Raw genomic sequence first — 20,376 nt, 5'->3', positions numbered from 1 at the left:
CTTTTTTCATATACTTGACTTGGAGGAACTAAATTTACATACTATTTGCGAAGTGCAAAAAACATTCATCTATTAGATTCCCAGAGGGATTTGGCAAAACAAATTGTAAGAAAGTATAAAAAAGCATTCTTAAACTTTCACGAAGTAACAGATCGAATACTGGTGATCATCATGGTTGGTAGAAAGACACTTTCCTACGCTGTATCCATTTCAAGAAAACAAACGACAATCATCAAAAAGATGTGTAGTTTGTGCCACAAGCACAATTAAAAGTATTCAAGGTACTTTTGTCAAAAGTGTAATGTGCCTTGTAGTAAGCTGTATTGAACGGTATCCCAAGAAAGTTTTCTCAAAAATTATAAACTTAAGGTCCAAGAAAATAAAATACACAATATATACACACACATATATACATATAATATATATATATATATATATATATATATATATATATATATATATATATTATTAACTTAATAGGGTACCTATACAGATAACGACATTGTTTTGTTGACCATAGGAATTAAGATTTATTGCAATTCCATCTCTAGAGTATATTTATTATAATGCTCTAAAACTAATTTTTTGGTTATTTTTTAGCCTTAATAGCAATACAAATAAATAAGTAAGTAAATAAGTAATATGCTTTATTGTCACTGAAAATTGTACAAATTTATAACAATAAGATAAGAAGGAAGAAAAAAAATCAGAAAAAGAATCGTTTGTACTTTTAAATAAAAAAAAACAATAAAATTCTTCCAAACTTTAACATAAAAAATACTACCCAATTAAGAACCTACAAACTTCGTAAAATGTACTTAACAAAAAATAAAAATTAGGAAAGCAGATTAATGAACTAAGGGCTCAAATATTTTACCTCCTTGTGCTAAACAGTAACCAAATTTGTCATATAAATTTCTCCTCATATTTTGGAGTAGGGCTGGTGTAATGCTTGCAGAGAAATGAAGTATTTTTGCTTTTAATTCGACTAGGTTTGTGGCCCTTTCAGACTGATGCCTATAAATGTTTTCTTTGAGAAAAACCCAAAAAAAAAGAAATCGTTAGGTGCTAAGTCACAGGATCTAGCGGGCCATTTAATTGTACCACGTGTAATTATCAGTCGATCAGAAAACGTTTGATTAATGAAGTCAATAGTTGTTCTATTGATGTGAGCCGAACACCCATCCTGTTGGACATACACCTCCTGAAAATTAAAGGGATGGCGTCGAACTGCCGGAATGATCCCATTCTGAAGAAGGTGTAAATATTTGGGCCCGTTAAGGTTTTCATCGACACAAAATGGACAACAATATGGTCGCCTAACATCCCAGTCCAAACATATAACTTTTGCGGATGCTGCGTTCGCAATGCAACACTTATTTTTCCGAGAATAATACCTTGCAACGGATCGATTGTGTTTTTTATGTAATCAAAATTAAGATTCGTCAGAAAATAAAATATTTTCTAAAAAGTGTACATTTTCGATCTGTTTATCTAACATAAATTCACAAAACTCCATCCGCCTAAAGTTATCTTCCGGAAACAGTTCTTGTGTTGGTTGTATCTTAAAACAGTGATACCCATTCCTTTTGAAAACTCGCTGGACAGTTCGAGCATTCACGTTAACTTCCCTAGCAATTTGTATACTATTGCAGGGTTCACTAGCTTCCACAAAAGCACAAATATCAATATCCCTGTTTTGACGCTCCTCATCGGCAGGTCTAACATTACCTGGTTCATTACCTTCATGACACTTTTTACAACTGTTTACACATCCCGAAGTTTGAAAATGTTTAATGATATTTTTAACTGTTGTAACACTTGGTGGGGGTCTATTTTCGAAGGCAACAATAAATAAATCAATTACTTCGCGTATCGAATGACCCTAAAAATACCATGTTACAAGTTGCACTTTTTCTTGGACGATATACAACGTAATAGGCATTTTATTAATATTTGTTTATTCTGTCAGAACTTCGTTAGAAATTTTTAATGTCAATGTGACAATTACGACAATTCGTACCTACTGTGAAATGAATATAGAGGTGGAAACGTGTAACATGTCACAGCGATTGCTATTGTGTTGTATGGTCAATAAAACAATGTCATGATCTGTATATGACTGGTATACATAGGATCACTTCCAAAGAAAAAAATATACTGCATATTAGTCGTTAAAAATGATATTAATAAACTGTATATCTATAAGCAGGTACATCTAAGTAATGGCCACTTGACTCTGTTCTATCTATTACTTCTCCCTAAATACCAAATAAAGTATATACAACTTGTCAATATTATCAGAGTTTTATTTATTTTAGGAACTGGTATTGCAAGTGTAGTAATATCATTTCTTCTTTCAACGTACTATAGTGTTATCATCGCGTATGGAATCTTTTATTTTTTCACTTCATTTCGAGTAAATCAACCGTGGGACGACTGCACACATCGATGGAATACGAAGTATTGCTGGGACCAAATGAAGCAGAAGCTAAACCATTCAAAACCTAGATATACTCAATCGCCTGCTGAAGAATTTTATGAGTAAGATATTTACTTTTTAAAATCCCCAAGGTAACTAAATTCCTGTAGTTGGCTGTATAGCATGTATCATAAAAAAATGTTATTTAAAAAATTTCCGGTATAAAAAATATATTAACAAAAAGATCCCTATCAGGCTGCATTTCAGAACGTTTTCGGAATAAGTATTCCATCATCAGTGCTATCTGGTTGTACACGTTTGAAGCCACTTAATATGTGGGTAAGAACCCCCTTTAAATGTAGTTAGATTATCTTTGGATTACATCTTTGATATTTAAAAACTATGATGTTTAAGCTTCCAAAGGAATCGATCACATATCAATGTAGGACTCCACTGGGGCTGCTAGTCCTTAAACGAAGGGTCTGTGAGGACTTGTTAGCAACTGCTATCACAGACCTCACTTTGTCTAAGGATTAGCATCCCCAATGAAGTCGCACGTTGCCATGCCTTTTACCGTCCTCTAAGTTTATTAATTTGGACTATGCGTGATTGGTTTGGTTTGAAACCAGCCTATTCCTTTCTTAACAATGGTTCTACACTGTCTATCAATCGGTTATTTATGGTATTTAGAAGTGTGATTCCTCTCCAGTTTTCACAATATCTTTTGTTATCCGTTTTGAAATCGTTTTTGTAAGTCCCGTGTTTCATTCTTTGTATCTTTTAATGTTTTTGTATTAAGTCTGTTGACATAGGGGTTTATATTTTGTGAGTCTTCTCGTAGTGTTAGTACTGCACTCAGATGCATTAAAATATTCATGTCATTTATTGAATTGTTCCTATGGCGATGATATATCTTCACCTGTATTGCTTTTACAATTTGTTGGTGGATGACATATCTTTTATTGCCAAGTTTCTTAGTAATATTATATAATTGTCTCATGTTTTGAAGTTCATCGGCGACGTCCTTCAACAAGAATTTCTGCCGTCTTTCTTTATTTTTCTTTGCTGTCTTCTTGACAACTTCATTCGCTTCTCTAAGTCGTTCCTTTTCTATTTTTGTTCTTGAATTTAGTAGTTCTATTTTGTTCTACGTTTTTCTTTTTGTAGTTTCTCAACGTCGAACTTCTTTCATATAGGTTTGTTCGGTTCCTTTTTATTCCTAGTTATCTTGACCCCAATTTCGGCCGACCCATCACATAGCTCTACAGCCCAATTCGAGTCCTCGCCTCCCTCATCAAACCTTTCCATCCGTTACGGTCTGTAGTCCTCATCCACATCATTCACACATTGCTTTCTCGGTCTACCAATAGGTCTCTTCCCCTGCATTTTTGCATTCGACAGTAATTTTGGAAGACTGTTTTCTTACATCCTAAATACATGGGCTACCCATTGAAGATGCTGTAGCGGCACATACTAAGGTGAAGGCGGTTCTTTATATATCTTTAAATAATTTTGCCCATTATTAGGTAGTAATCCCTGGCCTCATCTGCGCGCCTCTCCATGATCTAACATCTAGGAGAGATATTCTCCATTATTATAAGCGCTTGCCGTCATTATTTCTATGAACAGTACCATGTTTTCCCACAACGTTCTCTAGGTTGGTATTATCAGTATCAATCTTGGCATGTAAGTCTCCCATTACTACTTTTGGATCTACAATGCGCTATGTAGAGAAATGGTGGATCTTGAATTGAAAATAAATGCAATAATCTACTTTCATTTCAATAAATTTTATTTTTAACATTTGTATTTTAGAATTTCTTGTTTGAAAAACGTAAGTATAAGCCACTCAAATCCTTGTCTTTATGTATAAGCAGTCTGTTACTCAAATTATGAAAATCAATCAGTCAATATTGAATGTTTTTCAAAGCTTTTTTAAAGTTTAATGGTAAAATTGGAAAGTACGTTGGCCTAAAACGTCCTGTTCCATCCACTAATTTTTATATGTTCACTTTATATGTCAATTCGATTAGAAACAGATTAATTGAATTTTTACTCTGGGTAAGAATGCCTATTATTTTTCATTGTTAACTAAGGCAGTTTTGAAGCACACTAGAGAACCTCAAATATTTACACTATCGACAAGATTGATATTCTTTTATATTGGAGCCTAGATTTTTACTTTTAGGTTAGATAAACAAAAATTTTATAGACGCGTAAATAAAAAATAAGTTAATAACCGTTATTCGTTCGTTTCAGTTTAAAGGTTCTTCAAATAGGTAAAGGTATAGAAGACTCTCACAATCTTAGATGGGAGCTTGTGGCCTGTTTACTGTGCGCCTGGATCCTCATTTATTTTGCCATATGGAAGAGCATCAAATCATCAGCGAAAGTGCGTTATTTCACAGCGACGTTTCCATTCGTTATCATCATCATATTATTAATAAAATCTTTGACATTAGAAGGAGCTGATGTGGGAATGAGGTATTTTTTCAAACCAAAATTCGAGCTGCTTCTGAATGCAGAGGTAAGATTTATTTAAATTTTTAATAATTGTTGCGTTAATATTTAAAAAGAAAATACAGACTAAGGAAATATTTTTTATAAATTGATTTGGGTAAAGCTGCCAAGTTTTTTCTGTTTCCTTTGAATATTTTTTTTGGAAGATTCTTTATGTATTCTTCATTTCTATTATTTTGGTCTATTATATCGTTTTATTCTACAATCTACGTTTATCTTAAATTTACAATTTTCTTCTTCTTCTTCTTTCTTCTGGTATGTAGGCTTAAAAGTCTGTTTCTTCTTCAATATTAGCCTCCTAAATTGTTTAAATTATCGCACCATCTTTTTCTTGGTCTGCCAATACTTCTTCATCCATTTGGTGACTTAACTCGTACTATTCGTACTATCCTATCCTTTGCCATTCTACTAATGTGTTAGTTCCACTCCTGTTTCCGTTTTGTCACCCATCCATTGATATCTTCTATATTGCATGCTCTTCTTATGTTTTCGCTTCTCTCCCTGTCCAACAGACTTTTTCCTGATAGTTTCCAGTATTTCCATCTCTGTTGCTTTTGGTAGTCGTCTTGTTTCTTGTCTCCGTCGTGTATGTTAATATAGGTCTAATTGCTGCTTTATAGATTCTTGTTTTTTGTCTTGTCTTAGGTGCCTGTTCTTCCAGATTGTGTCATTAAGAGATCCCGTCGCTGTACTTGCTTTTAAGCTTTGTTGTCGTACTTCTTCTTCAACATCTCAGTAACGTGTTATATCTATTCCCAGATATCTAAACCTTGCTTCCTGCTTTATTATTTTCCCATCAATTTCGATTTTACATCTTAGTGGATATTTAGATGTTGTCATACGTTTGGTTTTTTTCTGCTAATATTATCATATTGTATTTCTTGGCTGTTGTATTGAGGATGTGTGTTAATTCTGGGAGCTCGTCTTCTGTCTCGGCGATGTCTGCATAACATAATATTTGAATTTCTTTGTTCTCCATTCTGTAACCATGACCTTTACGTACTGCTTGTATTATTTCGTCCATTATTATATTACAGAGAAGTGGGCTTAACGAGTTACCCTGTCTAACTCCGCTTTGTAGTGGTATACGCTGTGTTAGTTTTCCATTTATCTTTGCCTGTATTCGATTATGGAAGTAGATGTCTTCAATGATTTGTATAATATTGATTTCTATGTTTCTTTTATACAGTAGGTGTAAGACGTCTTAGACTTGAATGCAATCGAAAGCCTTTGTCAGGTCTATAAAACATAGATATGCTGGTTTATTGTACTCGACGGCCTTTTCTGTGATTTATTTTAGTACAAATACAGCATCTATGCAGGATATTCCGGATCTGAATCTTATATTTACAATTTCCAATTTATTAATAATCTCTCAATAATAAATTTCTAGTCATAGCAACAGTTTTTTATTTAAGATTCTATTAGTCTTTCTTCCTTTATTTTTTTACATTTAAGTTAATTGCACATTCGTACTACTATCTTTTTTACTAATGTATAAAATCTATATTCTTGATTTTGTTTTTGTTTTTTTGCTGTTGTGTAGTAGGTTTCTATATATTGACCAATATTTATTACTAATGTATGAAAACCTGCAATATTGTTCTGTATTTGCATTTCCTTTACTTTTCCCCATTTTTGGCGAAAAAGCAGAGAAATTATTATACTATTTTGTACATATAATCACTAAATTTGTAATGTTTCAGGTTTGGGTAAATGCAGCTAGTCAAACTTTCAACTCAATGGGTTGTGCTTTTGGATCAATGATCTGTTTCGCAAGTTATAATAAGTACAATAGTAGTATTTTACCTAATACTGTAGCAGTCTGGCTTTTGAATAGTATAACTAGTTTAATCGTAGGAATTTTTGCTTTTGCTACAATTGGAAATATAGCTACTGAACAAGGAACGCGTATTGAGGATGTTATTGATGACGGTAAGTTTTGGTTATGTAAACGTTATTATTCATATATATGTATATGTTAAAGTTATTATATTTGATAAGTTACAAAATAATAGTACCCATATATAGAGCGCCAAGAAATATCTCACTCAAGAAAGATTGATACGTACTTGCCATTAATTGTCATGTTTATAGTACATATTGTATAGTACATATTAAAATCTTTATCATTGTTCTTTTTTTATTAAAGAAAAAGTTGAAAAAAAAACAAGTATTTGCTGGTGAAAACTCTCTGAAGATGATAAAGAAAATTCTAAGAAGCAAATAATGACAATTAAAATTTAGACCCATCTGCTACAAAGATAACTAAGCCTTTCCTAATGACCTTTCATATAACAATAGTATAAACGATACAGCTGCCTTTGCATTAAAATATAAACATCAAGCATTAGCTGAAATATATAAAACTAAACCATCAATCGAATTTATAACTAGCATAAAATCCTATGCCTAAAATTTCCATGATTCTTTGATAAAGAAGAATATGCTTTCACAAGTTTAAAAGCCAAAAGTTAACTTTAAACATTTCTTTTATTTCGATCGGAAGAAAGACGACGCGCAACGTAAAGTTGTACATCTCCATTAACTTCAGAATCAGTAAGAAAATTTTGTATGCTTAGCAACAACGCCGTAACAAAGCTACAACAAAACTTTATAAGTCCTCTAACAGGTGGCGCTAATTTCAAATATAATAATTGGATAATTTAAATATAATATAACATAACTTTTTAAAATCTTTTATCTAATAAATAAACTGGTAATTATAACAATTAAGTGAACTTTTTCCATATAGTATAAAGACACTTTTGAGTAAAAGTAATTTGTTCACAACGCGGTAAAAAAGTTGAGAATAAAGTTTGTAGATACGCTAACGGGTCGCTTCAGTGTAAAATGTAATAATTAATTGAAGTATATGTAAGCGGTTGACCACCCATAGACGTACATATTAACCCTATTAGGGTAAGTATAGAATATTAACCTTAGTTTTGTTGCCGAGAGGGGGCATTTGGGCCTGTAGGACCCATCGCCGGCTCTTCGGGCTTCTTCCTATCCCCGGAATTGGATCGGGTATTCACCATCTTTGGTTTGTCGCTGGTAGAAAGGTTAAATACCACCGCTGTTATAAATAACAGTTCCAGTGACAAATATTTGTTATAGGTAACGGTTCCAAGGAACAGTTACAAAGTAACAGAGCAAAAATGGAAAACAGACAGGTAAAAATGATCTAAGTATTCCTTGACTTACGGAAGGAATAACTTAGTAAACAAGTAAATTAAATGGTATAAAAATATAATGCAAAGAAAAAAAAAATGTTTCTAAGTGTTTCTTGACTTACGGAAGAAACAACTTAGGACAGAAATATAGATAAATGAAATATGTAAATGTGAGAGTAAAATATGGAAATATTTCTAAGTGTTTCTTGACTTACGGAAGAAACGACTTAGAGTGGGAAAAATAAAATACTCAAAATATAAAACGAGAAATGCAAAAATGAAACAGATTATAGAAATATGTCTAAGTGTTTCTTGACTTACGGAAGAAACAACTTAGAACAGAAAATAAAGAAGAGAATCAAATATAGTAAAATAAATGCACAAATAAGTGTTTCTTGACTTACGGAAGAACGACTTATAATAGAAAATAAGAAAAATCAAATATAGAAAAGATGTGGAAATATTGCTAAGTGTTTCTTGACTTACGGAAGAAACAAATTAGCATAAAATAGAAAATGAAAGAGACAAATGTATTAAGTATTTTCTTAACTTAAGGAAGAAAATATCTTAGATAAAATATCGGAAATAATAATGCAACAATGATTTTGAAAATATTTCTAAGTGTTCTTTTGACTTACCGGAAAAGAACGGCTTAGACAAACAATCAAAATAACAAGTCAAATATTCAGAGAAATTTTTCTAAGAGTTCTTTGACTTACCGGAAAGAACTACTTAGACAAAGTACAAATCAAAATATAAAATAGAAAAAGCAAGATAAATATTTCTAAGTGTTCTTAACTTACGGAAGAACAACTTAGACATAAAATACAAGAAAAATAAACAATCAAAATAATCAAATAAAATATCAAACAATCAGTACATGAACAAATATAGATCAATGTAATATTCTAACCTGAAAAGGTCTGAATATACAATAATGCTAAAATAAAAATGGTATATAGGAAATCAGAAATAAAACAATAACTTAGTTGGAACAATAATAGCACCGACTAGGTCTACAGTAGAAGAGGCAAGCTCAACTGATCGATGAGAGAAAATCTACCTGCTTTTATGTAAAACAAATCCTTTGTTTTACGTAGCAAAAGTGGAATTTCCCTGCATCGAGTCATTAGAAATTTGGATTTGGCCAAACTTGGAATTCCCAAGTATTTTGACCAATATCCAAATTCCTTGATGCGTCCGGCACGGCTGTCCGCTCCCGACCGACACGCCTCCGGAGGACAGTTTACACTCCCGTAGGCACTAAACATTCGTAATATTTACGATTTTTTTCCAAAAAAGTAAAACAAAAAATTAAGATGAAATTTTAAATATTTTTTTAAATGAACAAAGGAACATTTATATACCTAAAATATGCAAAAAAAATTCCAAATTTATATACTTCACAGGTAACGCAACAACGAGCACGGTGTTCTGCGGAAAATGCTTGTTTGCAGTGATTGCAATGAAGTGACATCATTCTTTTTTTTGGAGGGACAGATGTAGCATGTAGTACCTTTGTTAGAAGGTTGATTAAGGTCAGCAACTTTCAAAGGAATTTGAATTAAATTTCTAATCTGAAGCTTCACCGACCGATCCAAAGTCGGTATCGCAAAACGCTTTTCAAGCCATAATCTTGTGGGTTGTTGATGTTAAAAGCCTTTCTTGTGATTGGTTCCTGATTATTTCTTAATAACTTATGATTATTATGTATAATCCAAGGGTTTATACACGCTATGTTGATCATACCATAGAATATACAAAGCGGCCATTTTCGAGTTTTTTTGGGAGGAACTTCGGTGGCCACACATTTTGTCGAAAGTGTCCACACTACCCTTTGTTTGGTTATAGTGCAATATTATTTCTAGTTTTTTAGTAGTTGAACAAACAACTGAACCTTCGTGCATTGTCAATAAAACTAGAACGGTTTTGTTCGTTTTGGATTTATACGACACTAACGTCTTCTCTCGGTCAAAGCAAAATCTTAAATTTCCAATTTCTCTGTTTTTAAGATTATTCATTTCAGGGGGTATTTCTCGTTTATTTTGCCGCAAAGTACCAATAATTGTAAGGCTGTAAGGAGGCTTCAAAAGAGTATCCGAAAGGTTCACTGAAGTTAACCAATTGTGACGTTTCGGTAACTTCCGTAAATAATTTCCGTCAACTTTATAACATAGTATTCTCCTATAGATTCTCCATTTGTGTGCGTATGTTTGCCTAGGTAAAGGTCTGCGTTCAACATGTACTTGGTACCGACGTCGCAAGTCATTACATTTTTAATTCCGCACATGGCTGGCTTATTCGGGATATACATCCTAAAATGGCACATCCAAAAGAAGCTACTCCAATACCTACGCTTCTACAATTATTCAGGCAATGTTGCCAAACCTTAAAAAATAATCAGCGTTCGTAAATTTTACGAATGGTTAGTGTTCTAGGGTTAACATAGACCGAGCATACCGGCCGCTGGTACTGACGACAAGATCTCTTGCGTTTATTCGATCTGTCTTTCTCTCTAGCGCATTGTAACCTCCCACTCTCTCTCTAGCGCATTGTAACCTCCCACTCTCTCTCTCTCTCTCTCTCTCTATTTCGCCCAACAAAAAAAGACGCTGCTATACTTACTTGATGTAAGACAGAGACACAACAAACAACGAAAAAAAAGGTGGTATCGTCACAGCTCTACAGATTGCTCAGTGTATGTTAATATATACGTCTATGGTTAACTCTTTGAATTTTTTGGGGACAGACAGCTAAACAAGACCCCTTGTTAATTATGATATAGGATAATAATCATACTTCACATTTAGTTATTATGATCTACGATTTAGAGAAGAAAATTAGATAATGTTTAATGCAGAATTATACTTTTTAATATAGACTAAACAAAATACAAATTTAAATTTATATTATTCTTAATAGGACCTGGTCTAATATTCGTCGTGTATCCTCAAGCAATAGCAAAGATGCCAGCCTCCCAACTCTGGGCCGTGTTCTTCTTTTTCATGCTGATTTGCCTAGCGCTGAATAGCCAAGTAATTAAAAATATTTCTAAGTAAGGCAGTTATATAAAATTTCATTAAGATAATTTTTAGTTCGCTATTGTGGAGGTCGTGGTGACATCACTTCAAGACGGCTTTCCGGGATGGATTTCTAGAAATTTGACATGCCACGAGATTCTCGTCCTAGTCATCTGCGTTGTTTCGTTTTTATGTGGCATACCCAACGTTACTAAGGTAAGTGTATTGTATTTTTATCATAGCTCTTTTCGATTTGAAAAAGTCGATGAAAAGTTAAAAATACTTTTTACATCTCACAATAATTACTTTTATTCATGAAAATAAACCATTGTTTTAAAGAAAGAAATGTTTGTATATACAAGAAGTCTTGACATTTGACACTTGGTTGTTTATAGGTTATGTAATTTTTTTTTGTAAATAGGTTATGTAAAAATCAGTAAACCAAACGATTTTGGTTTACTGATTTTTACCAATCAAATACTCTTCTTCCTCTACTTTTTTTGGGAGGTGAGAATTTTCAAAAGACCTTTGGGAAGGTATCCCAGGTGTGTTGGATTCGGACGACTACGCCTCGCCGTAGTTGACCGCCTACCAACTAAACCCACCCCCTCTTTCTCCTTTCTCCAACGGACGGACCTGGGACCTCTCTTAGCGAGCATTACCATCAGTCGCGCCATCCCACCCACGTCTGTACCGGACTTGGTTTTGTAAGGTAACCATCCTTGTGCAGAGCGATAGACAGGAAGGAGCGACCGCGCCGTTATTTCAACCATCTTGAACTTAACGAGAAAGATCAGACAACAGGTACAAGCAACTCCAGATATTCATATTCTACCCCCGGAGGTTGGTTTATTCATTCCTCCATCTACACCAGCCCATTACTTAGTAATAGGTTGCTCCAAAAGAAGACACACACCGTACACTAGATACAAGTAGAAACAAAACAATACGTATGTAAATTGATTTCTGGAATGTAGTCAAGTTCTTTGAGAATTCATTTAAGATTTCGGCGTCAGTAGCGGAAGCTGAATATTGGCTCATCCCACTGACGCCGACATATACGACACAATAATATAAACAGTTCACCTTTGTTGCAGTCTCCTCTCTTTCTATTTCTTGTGTTTTATGGTTTCTGTCACAAAACCAATGATCAAGTCAAAAATTCTTTTGTTTTCAATTGCTTTATTCATTAGTTCAGGTGCCTCGCCTAAAGGTGACCCCAGGCCCAGCTGCAGCAAGGTTCGCCCCACATTATATGCAGGGCATATGAATACCACATGATGCGCGTTATCCACCACTCCACACTCGGGACACATATCGTCCTCGGTCTTCTTTATTCTATATGTATAAAACCGGAAAGATCCATGCCCCGTCATAAATTGATATGAGTTTACACTCATACCACCTTACTACATCTGAGATAAGGGCCCTCGTCCAGGCAGCCTTGTCTGTTTCTCTTGAACATTGGTCCTGCCAGATCTTCAAACTCTCGCAACTTGCGAAAACGCAAGAACAAGACCAAGACCAATTTTGGGCAACACTAATCATGACATTTTTTGTTTTAGGGAGGAATATATTTCTTTCAACTAATAGACCATTACGCTGCTTCTATATCCATAATGTACCTTGCATTCTTCGAGGTGATCGGAGTGGCTTGGTTCTATGGCGCATGGAGGCTAAGCAAAAACGTTAAAACTATGACTGGAAGACATCCTGGCTATTTCATTAAGTTTTGTTGGTTGATTGCAACTCCACTAATGATTTTTGCTCTGTGGGTATTTTTGATAATCGATTATGAACCGCCCACATACAACAATCGATCTTACCATTATCCCACTTGGGCAATAGTGGTAGGATGGATAATTTGTGCATTTTCGATTCTTTGTATACCCATTACGATGATAGTTGTATTTTTGAAAGCTCCCGGATCTACTTATATTGAGGTAAGTCAGATTTTATGTTAAAGTAAGATATTATGCATTTAAAAAGGTTTGCTAATTAACAAGTTAACTACCACCTGAAAAAAAAAACCTTTAACTTCCTAGAACCAATTGCAAATGATTTGAAAACTGTTAATAAAACTGCATTACCATTTAATTAATGATTAATTAGAATTAGGTTGGGATTTGACCTGTACGAATGGCAAAATTAAAGTGTTCGTTTTTTAATGTTTTTTGTCGAATTAAATATGATATCTATGATATAATGACAAAATTTATGTCCACAAGCATTCAAATATATTATTAATAAAATTTGCCCTTTTGGAGGATCTCAAAATTATTTTGTAGCAATGACCTTAAGACAAAAATTAAAGTTCAGCTACCTCCCTGCAATATTTCTCCAGTACATCTATACAGTGTCGAAACATGAACCTTCATAGATGCATTGTCAGTAGGAAACGTGGCGTTGCTATGACGTTTTATCAGTCAAAAATAGTCTAGTGAAATAGTCCCTAATATACATCATAGCATAAAAGAGAACATATCAAAATAATGAGTGAAAATGACTAGCTGTGTGGTCTTCTATATTTCTATATTTCTTGTATATTCATTTCTTAGAGTTCCAACTCTGTAGATACTATTAAATATTTTCTGTTACAGAAGTTTAAAAATTCAATCAAATCTGATCTCATCGATAAGTGCCCGAAGTGCAGCGATCTGGATTGTGATTGCGTAGATGACAGTGAAACTGGTCCGATGCTCATAGTAAAAAACACCGCTGATATTAAACCCGTTCCAAACGATAACAAAGAAACTCCACTTTTTACCGCTGTCAGTACTCCAAATATTCCACAACAAACCGAAGCGGAGGATGTTAAACCTTGCGAAAGCCTCAGCGAGTATGATAACGTTCAAGAGGAGAAAAAAACGAATGAACAAGTGTAATATTAAAGATTACCGCAGTATGATAAGCAAGCAAACTGAAGCTTTTATATAAATGACTTTTGATTTGAAAGTCACACTGTTAATAAATTTTTAGTTTTCACAACCAACTGTATTATTTCTTTAAAAACTTTGAAATACACTTTATTTTTGAATATAGATTCCTAAACATCAACAGATATGTTCGAACGTATTCTTCTTCTTCCTTCTTTTATGTAGATTTTAAAGCCTGTTTCTTCTTTAATATTAGCCTTATAAATTGCTTAAATTGTCGCACTATCTTTTTCTTGGTGTGCCAAAACATCTTCGTCCATTTGGTAACTTATCTCGTGCTATTCGTACTATTCTATCCTCCGCCATTCGACTAATGTGTTTATTCCACTCCTGTTTTCGTTTTGTCACTCATCCGTTTGATGTCTTCCATATTGCATGCTCTTCTTATGTTTTCGCTTCTCTCCCTATCCAACAGACTTTTCCCTGATGTTTGTCGAAGTATTTTCATCTCTGTTGTTTCTAGTAGTCGTCTTGTTTTCGATGGGTCAGGTCTTGTCTCCGCCGTGTATGTTCTTCTTCTTAAGGTGCCGTGCATTTCTGCGTAGGCGTCCACCGTACATCGTCTTGCCAGGTGAGATGTTAAATAGTCAGGATTAAATAATTCTGTTTTTAGCAGCATTGCGAAGCATTTCATAGCTGTGGATTCCTGTCCATTGTCGAATATTGCGCAGCCATGACATTTTTTTACGTCCTAGACCTCTCCTACCCTCTATCTTCCCTTCGAGTATAAGTTGCTGAAAAGGATATCTTTCTCCTCGTAATATGTATCCCAAGTATGCAGTCTTCTTACTTTTTACATAACGAAAAAGCTCCCTATCCTGTAAGCCCGCTCTTCTGGGTACTTCCTCATTTCTGACCCTATCCGTCCATGATATTCTAAGCATTCAACGCAGGCACCACATTTCAAACACTTTGTTGTTTATTAATGGAACTGGCCTTTAACGTCCATGCTTCCATTCCGTACAAGAGAACAGGCCACACTTAACACTTAAGCATCTTGTATCGGAGGTTGAAGTCCAATTTGCGATCAGTCAGAAACTTACGAAGCCTCAAAAAAGCATTTCTGGCTTGTTCAGCTCTGCTATTTATTTCATTCTCGAGGTCCAAACCCTAGTTAGCAAACAACCCAAGTATTTAAATTGCCTGACCTGATCGATTTCTTGTCCAGAGACATATATCTTTGCGTTGGGGTAATCATTTCTACTTATAATCATTGTTTTTGTCTTCTTGATATTTATTTTCAAGCCTCGAGCTTCACTTGCAAGAGTTAGATCATTTAAAAGGGATTGAAGATCTTCGATGTTATCTGCCACTATGGCTGTATCATCGGCATTCCTGATGTTATTAATAAGAATACCGTTAACTTTAATACCCTTATTAGAGTCTGCCACTGCTTCTGCGAAGGCTTTTTCTACGTATAAATTGAACAGCATTGGAGACAGTATACAACCTTGCCTTACTCCTTTTTTAATGGAGAAATGTATATGTAAATATAGGTCTAATTGCTGCTTTATAGATTTTTTTATATCTTGTGTTAGGTGTTTGTTCTTCCACATTGTGTCATTAAGAGATCCCGCCGCTTAACTTGATTTTAAGCTTTGTTGTACTTCTTCTTCAACATCTCCGTAACTAGTTATATCTATTCCCAGATATCTAAACCTTGCTTCCTGCTTTATTATTTTCCCATCAATTTCGATTTTACATCGTAGTGGGTATTTAGATGTTGTCATACATTTGTTTTTTTTCTGCTAATATTATCATATTCTATTTCTTGGCTGTTGTATTGAAGATGTGTGTTAATCTTGTTAACCTCCGTGTTAACCTCCGTCGCGGAGATGGCACGTGAAGAAGAAGTTAATCTTTGGAGCTCGTCTTCTGTCTCGGCGATTAATGCGGCGTCGTCTGCATACCATAATATTTGGATTTCTTTGTTCCCCATTCTGTAACCATAGCCTTTACGTACTGTTTGTGTTATTTCCTCCATTATTATATTAAAGAGAAGTGGGCTTAACGAGTCACCCTGTCTGACTCCGCTTTGTACTGGTATACACTGTGTTAGTTTTTCATTTATCTTTGCCTGTATTCTATTATAAAAGTAGATGTTTTCGATGGTTTGTATAATATTGATTGGTATGTTTATTTTATACAGTAGGTGTAAGACATCTTCGACTTGGATGCGATCGAAAGCCTTTGTCAGATCTATTAAACATAGATATGCTGGTTTATTATTGTACTCAATGGCCTTTTCTGTGATTTGTTTTAGTACAAATAGGGCGTCTACGCAGGATATTTCGGATCTGAATCCTTGTTGTTCATCTGATAAAGTTGTTAGTTTATTGATTTTGGTGGTTAGGACTTTTGTGGTAAGCACAAGTGCGGTGTTCAGTAGATTTATACCTCTATAATTGTTGGGGCCCTCTTTATCTCCTTTCTTAAACATTGGTATCATTATGCTGTTTCTCCATGCGTCTGGTACATATGTTCTCACGAAATGCTAATTTATGAATTCCATCCATGAAGTGAGAATCTGAAAGCTTTTATAGCTGTTATGACCTCATCATTTGATAAAAAACACTTTCCATGTATGAATTTTTTTAGGTAATAAAATAGATGTAAGTCACTAGGGGCCAATTCTGGTGAATAAGGTGGATGCTCCAACAATTTGAACTTTACTTAATGGATTTATTTCATTATCAAAATGCTAATATGATACGGTACATTCTTCTAATCAAAAAGGATTTTTTTCTGCAAACAGGGTCTTTTTTCATAAATTATTTCCTTCAGCTGATCTAAAAGTAATTTTATGAATTTATTTTTTTACCAGTTTACAAGTTATCTACAAACAAAATTCTTTTCGCATCCCACAAAGCTTATGCTAAAACCTTTTTGGCATATTTCTGGACACGAACTTGTTTCGGAGGTGAAGAACTAGGTTCACACCACTCTTTAGTGTCTTGTTTTGGTTTAGAATTATGGTGATATACCCAAATCGCTTCCATAGTGGTGAATCAATGCATACAATTATCTTAATACATTGGAAAACGGTCTAAATGATGCTGAGAGAGTCGCATTCGATTGTGTTTTTATTCCATTGTTAGCGAATGCGACACCCACTGTCAACACAGCTTTCTGAAACCTAATACACTAGTCAAAATATTGCAGACACTTTCCAATGAAATGCCTAGGGCTCCTACTGAATCTCTTTCAGTCACTCAATAATTTTCCAATACGATGTCTTCTATTTTTTCTATAATTTCTGCTCTTTTTGTCCTTGAAGTGGATCGTCTTCAAGGCTTGTACGACCACGTTTAAATTCAGCAACCCTTCTTTCTACTGTGCTAATTAAAGTACTTACACACTGTTAACATTCGTTCATAAACTTCCTTTGCGTTAAACCTTCCAATAATTTAAATTCAATCCCTGCATGATACTAGATACTAAATGACTTGTAAACAAAGATTAAATTGCCATATTGAAATGAAACTTCACATACGTTCATATGAGGAGTGTACCAACACAACAAAAAAATAATAAAATAGCAACGCCCTCTCTTATCGAACAGCAAAACTTATTGAATAGTCTAATAATTAAAGTGAAAGTTTATTGATAGATTGCGACATTTTTTTAGGGTGAATTTATATTTTATTCCAGATTTGTTTGCTTATTGAAATGTGGTACTTTTGTACATTCCATATTGCTTAAAACTGTGTAAAAATGTGCCTTATCGAAATATAAAATGTAGTATAAAATAAGTTATGCTATAAGACGTGCAAGATCAATCGATATGACGGTTTTTTGGCTATAGTATCATTTTTTTACAGCTAATTAAAATATTGAAATAACTACAATTGCTACATAATTTGATTTTCTTATGCTTCTAAGACATTAGATTTGTTAGATTTAAAAAAATTTAATATTGCGACAAAAGGTCTCGAAGAAAATATATTTTCTAAATAACAGTATGCAAGAATTGTTTAAAGAGATGTCGAATACTAATGTATCAAGTACTTTCTTTTTTTTCGGCCCACCTTACTCATTAGATTATAATATATATGCTTATTTGGCTACTGATATGCCATCTGAATACGGTTGTTTATCTTTTATTGTTGAATTTCAGGAGATTAGAGTAATTGTAACGTTTTAAAGTGTATACAAAGGTTCTGAAACTGTTTTCTTGTGGCATTTTTAAGTTAAATTTGTCAAAAATGTTAAATTAACGAATTATATTGTACATTATAATTGACATAACCTCAAAATTTTTGTGGAAAATTCAAAAAACTAAGTTTTTGATTTTTTATTTTTATCTTTCACAAAAAAAAATTTTACGAAATTTGGTGAAAACTTGCCTTAATATTTATCAAACACACTGTAATTTTTTGGAATTGAAAAATTAATTTTTTTACCTAATTTTCAACCGCAAATTCACGCGTCAATATATCAGCTTTTTAAAAAAAGTCGGTGGGCTTTTTGTTTGTTGAAATCTCTACTTTCAGATAGTATAAAAAAAATATACATTACTATGCCAAATGTTTTCTAAAAACGCAAAAAACTCAAATCGAAAATTTTTTTTTCATTATTATGTACAATTTTGAGATATTTCTTATAATTAATACTGTAATTAGTCATGTAGCTTAAGATTTCATGATACATTAATAAACAAAAAAATTATCCACAAAACATTAAGATTGCAAAAAGATACGTGAAAATAGCTGTTAAAAAAGCTGATATTTTGACGCGTAAATTTTCGATTGAAAATTAGGGTGCTTTTTCGAGATTAAATCAATATCAGGTAAAAAAATTAATTTTTCAATTCCAAAAAATTACAGTGTGTTTGGTACATACTAAGGTAAGTTTTCACCAAATTTCGTCAAAAAAAATTTGTTTGTAAAAGATAAAAATAAAAAATCAAAAACTTAAGTAAATACAAAAGTTGTAGATCTTTTTGTTACCTACAACTTTGCCATTTAACTTTTTTCCACAGCACTTGTAGTTTCGCCGAAAATCACGATAAACCTATTTTTACCGTTAAAAACTCACCCCCTCCCACTTCCCGACCTCGGATGGAGTGGAATTTATTTTTTTTTTTCATTTTTAGCATATTCTCTTTCTTTTGCAATAGGTTTCATTCTACTATATTTTTTTTTTGACTTTTTACCTTTTTTAAAGGCTTCGACACTGGTCTATCATAATAATACAAAAAATGTAGATTAAAAAAGTTGATTTGCTAATTGTGGCACTTTATTGTTTTTCGATAATTAGACTTTCTTTGGTATTTTTGATATTAATTATCTATATCACTAACCTAACCTAACATGATTGTTTAGAAAATTTCTGTTCGAAAAAAATGGCTTACACTATTTTTTGATGAAAAGTCCTATACGCTATTTAATGTATAGGAATAACAACAGTTATATTTTTAACGTTTTTTACGTTCTAGACCTAGCATAATAGATATGCTCGTTTTTGACTACACTTCAACTCAGACTTTTTGATCAGTTGATGAAAATGATTACTAAAAATAATACTATAGTCAAAAGTTCACTAACAGCTGAGATAGTTACTGTGTTGTGATATTCAGAGTTCAAAAACTGTCTTGAAAATAAAATATATTTATTAAAATTTTTGTGTTTTCTTTTTTTCCATTTTAATACACCTCGTTGTTATGTTTTCCAATTTCATAGAAAAAACACAAAACATATATTAGTATATGCTTAGAGCGCAAAACACATCTAATCCAATATAAAATTGCATCTTAAACATTGCTTTAGAAACAAAATGCACTAAATCCATGAGCGTAACATACCTTTTTATTATGGTAACATCGCATTTTCATGTTTTTGGATTGCACCCAAGTTTTCTGATGGACTGAGAGAGCTGATGGACAGTGGTACTAAAAACAGTGAAAGTGAAAATGTTTCAGATGAGTACTGGATTCTCAGCAATCATAAAAGTGACTCTGAACAATCTTCTGATAAAGAAGGAGATCAAAATTTATCTGTTGATGATACACATTTAATGTTGAACCAACTGAAGATTTTTCAGATTCAGTTATTCAGTCAGGACTATTTTCGTGAAAAAAAGAAAACAAAATATCCTGCTGCAGCTATTGATGAAATATTCACAGAAGTTATCCAAAACTGTCAGAGAATGTACACCACATAGTGCCTGTATCGATGAAATGTTAGTCGGTTTTAGAGGTTGGTGTAAATTTAAAATATACATGCCGAATAAGCCCAACAAGTATGGCTTGAAAATAATGTGCCTTACTGAAGTGCGAACCAACTATCTTTATAATGCTTAAT

General features: G+C 33.3%; 1 protein-coding gene across 2 annotated transcripts in view; it reads left to right on the top strand.

Moving 5' to 3' along the window:
* The window catches only part of LOC140443987 (sodium- and chloride-dependent GABA transporter ine-like), a 103,060-nt gene extending 83,367 nt beyond the window's left edge, over nucleotides 1–19,693 (top strand). For both annotated transcript variants that reach the window (XM_072535542.1, XM_072535543.1), the window contains exons 4-10: nucleotides 2,322–2,544; nucleotides 4,682–4,949; nucleotides 6,649–6,877; nucleotides 11,041–11,153; nucleotides 11,214–11,354; nucleotides 12,704–13,081; nucleotides 13,739–19,693. In XM_072535542.1, the coding sequence (XP_072391643.1) occupies nucleotides 2,322–2,544; nucleotides 4,682–4,949; nucleotides 6,649–6,877; nucleotides 11,041–11,153; nucleotides 11,214–11,354; nucleotides 12,704–13,081; nucleotides 13,739–14,023 (1,637 nt within the window). In that variant the 3' untranslated portion in view covers nucleotides 14,024–19,693. The remainder of the gene's footprint in view (nucleotides 1–2,321; nucleotides 2,545–4,681; nucleotides 4,950–6,648; nucleotides 6,878–11,040; nucleotides 11,154–11,213; nucleotides 11,355–12,703; nucleotides 13,082–13,738) is intronic.
* The last annotated feature ends 683 nt before the right edge of the window (nucleotides 19,694–20,376 follow it).

The sequence above is a fragment of the Diabrotica undecimpunctata genome, chromosome 6, assembly GCF_040954645.1.
Source record: "Diabrotica undecimpunctata isolate CICGRU chromosome 6, icDiaUnde3, whole genome shotgun sequence".
NCBI lineage: Eukaryota > Metazoa > Arthropoda > Insecta > Coleoptera > Chrysomelidae > Diabrotica > Diabrotica undecimpunctata.
The sequence above is the reverse complement of the archived record's forward strand: the minus strand, read 5'-3'. Positions and strand labels throughout refer to the sequence as shown.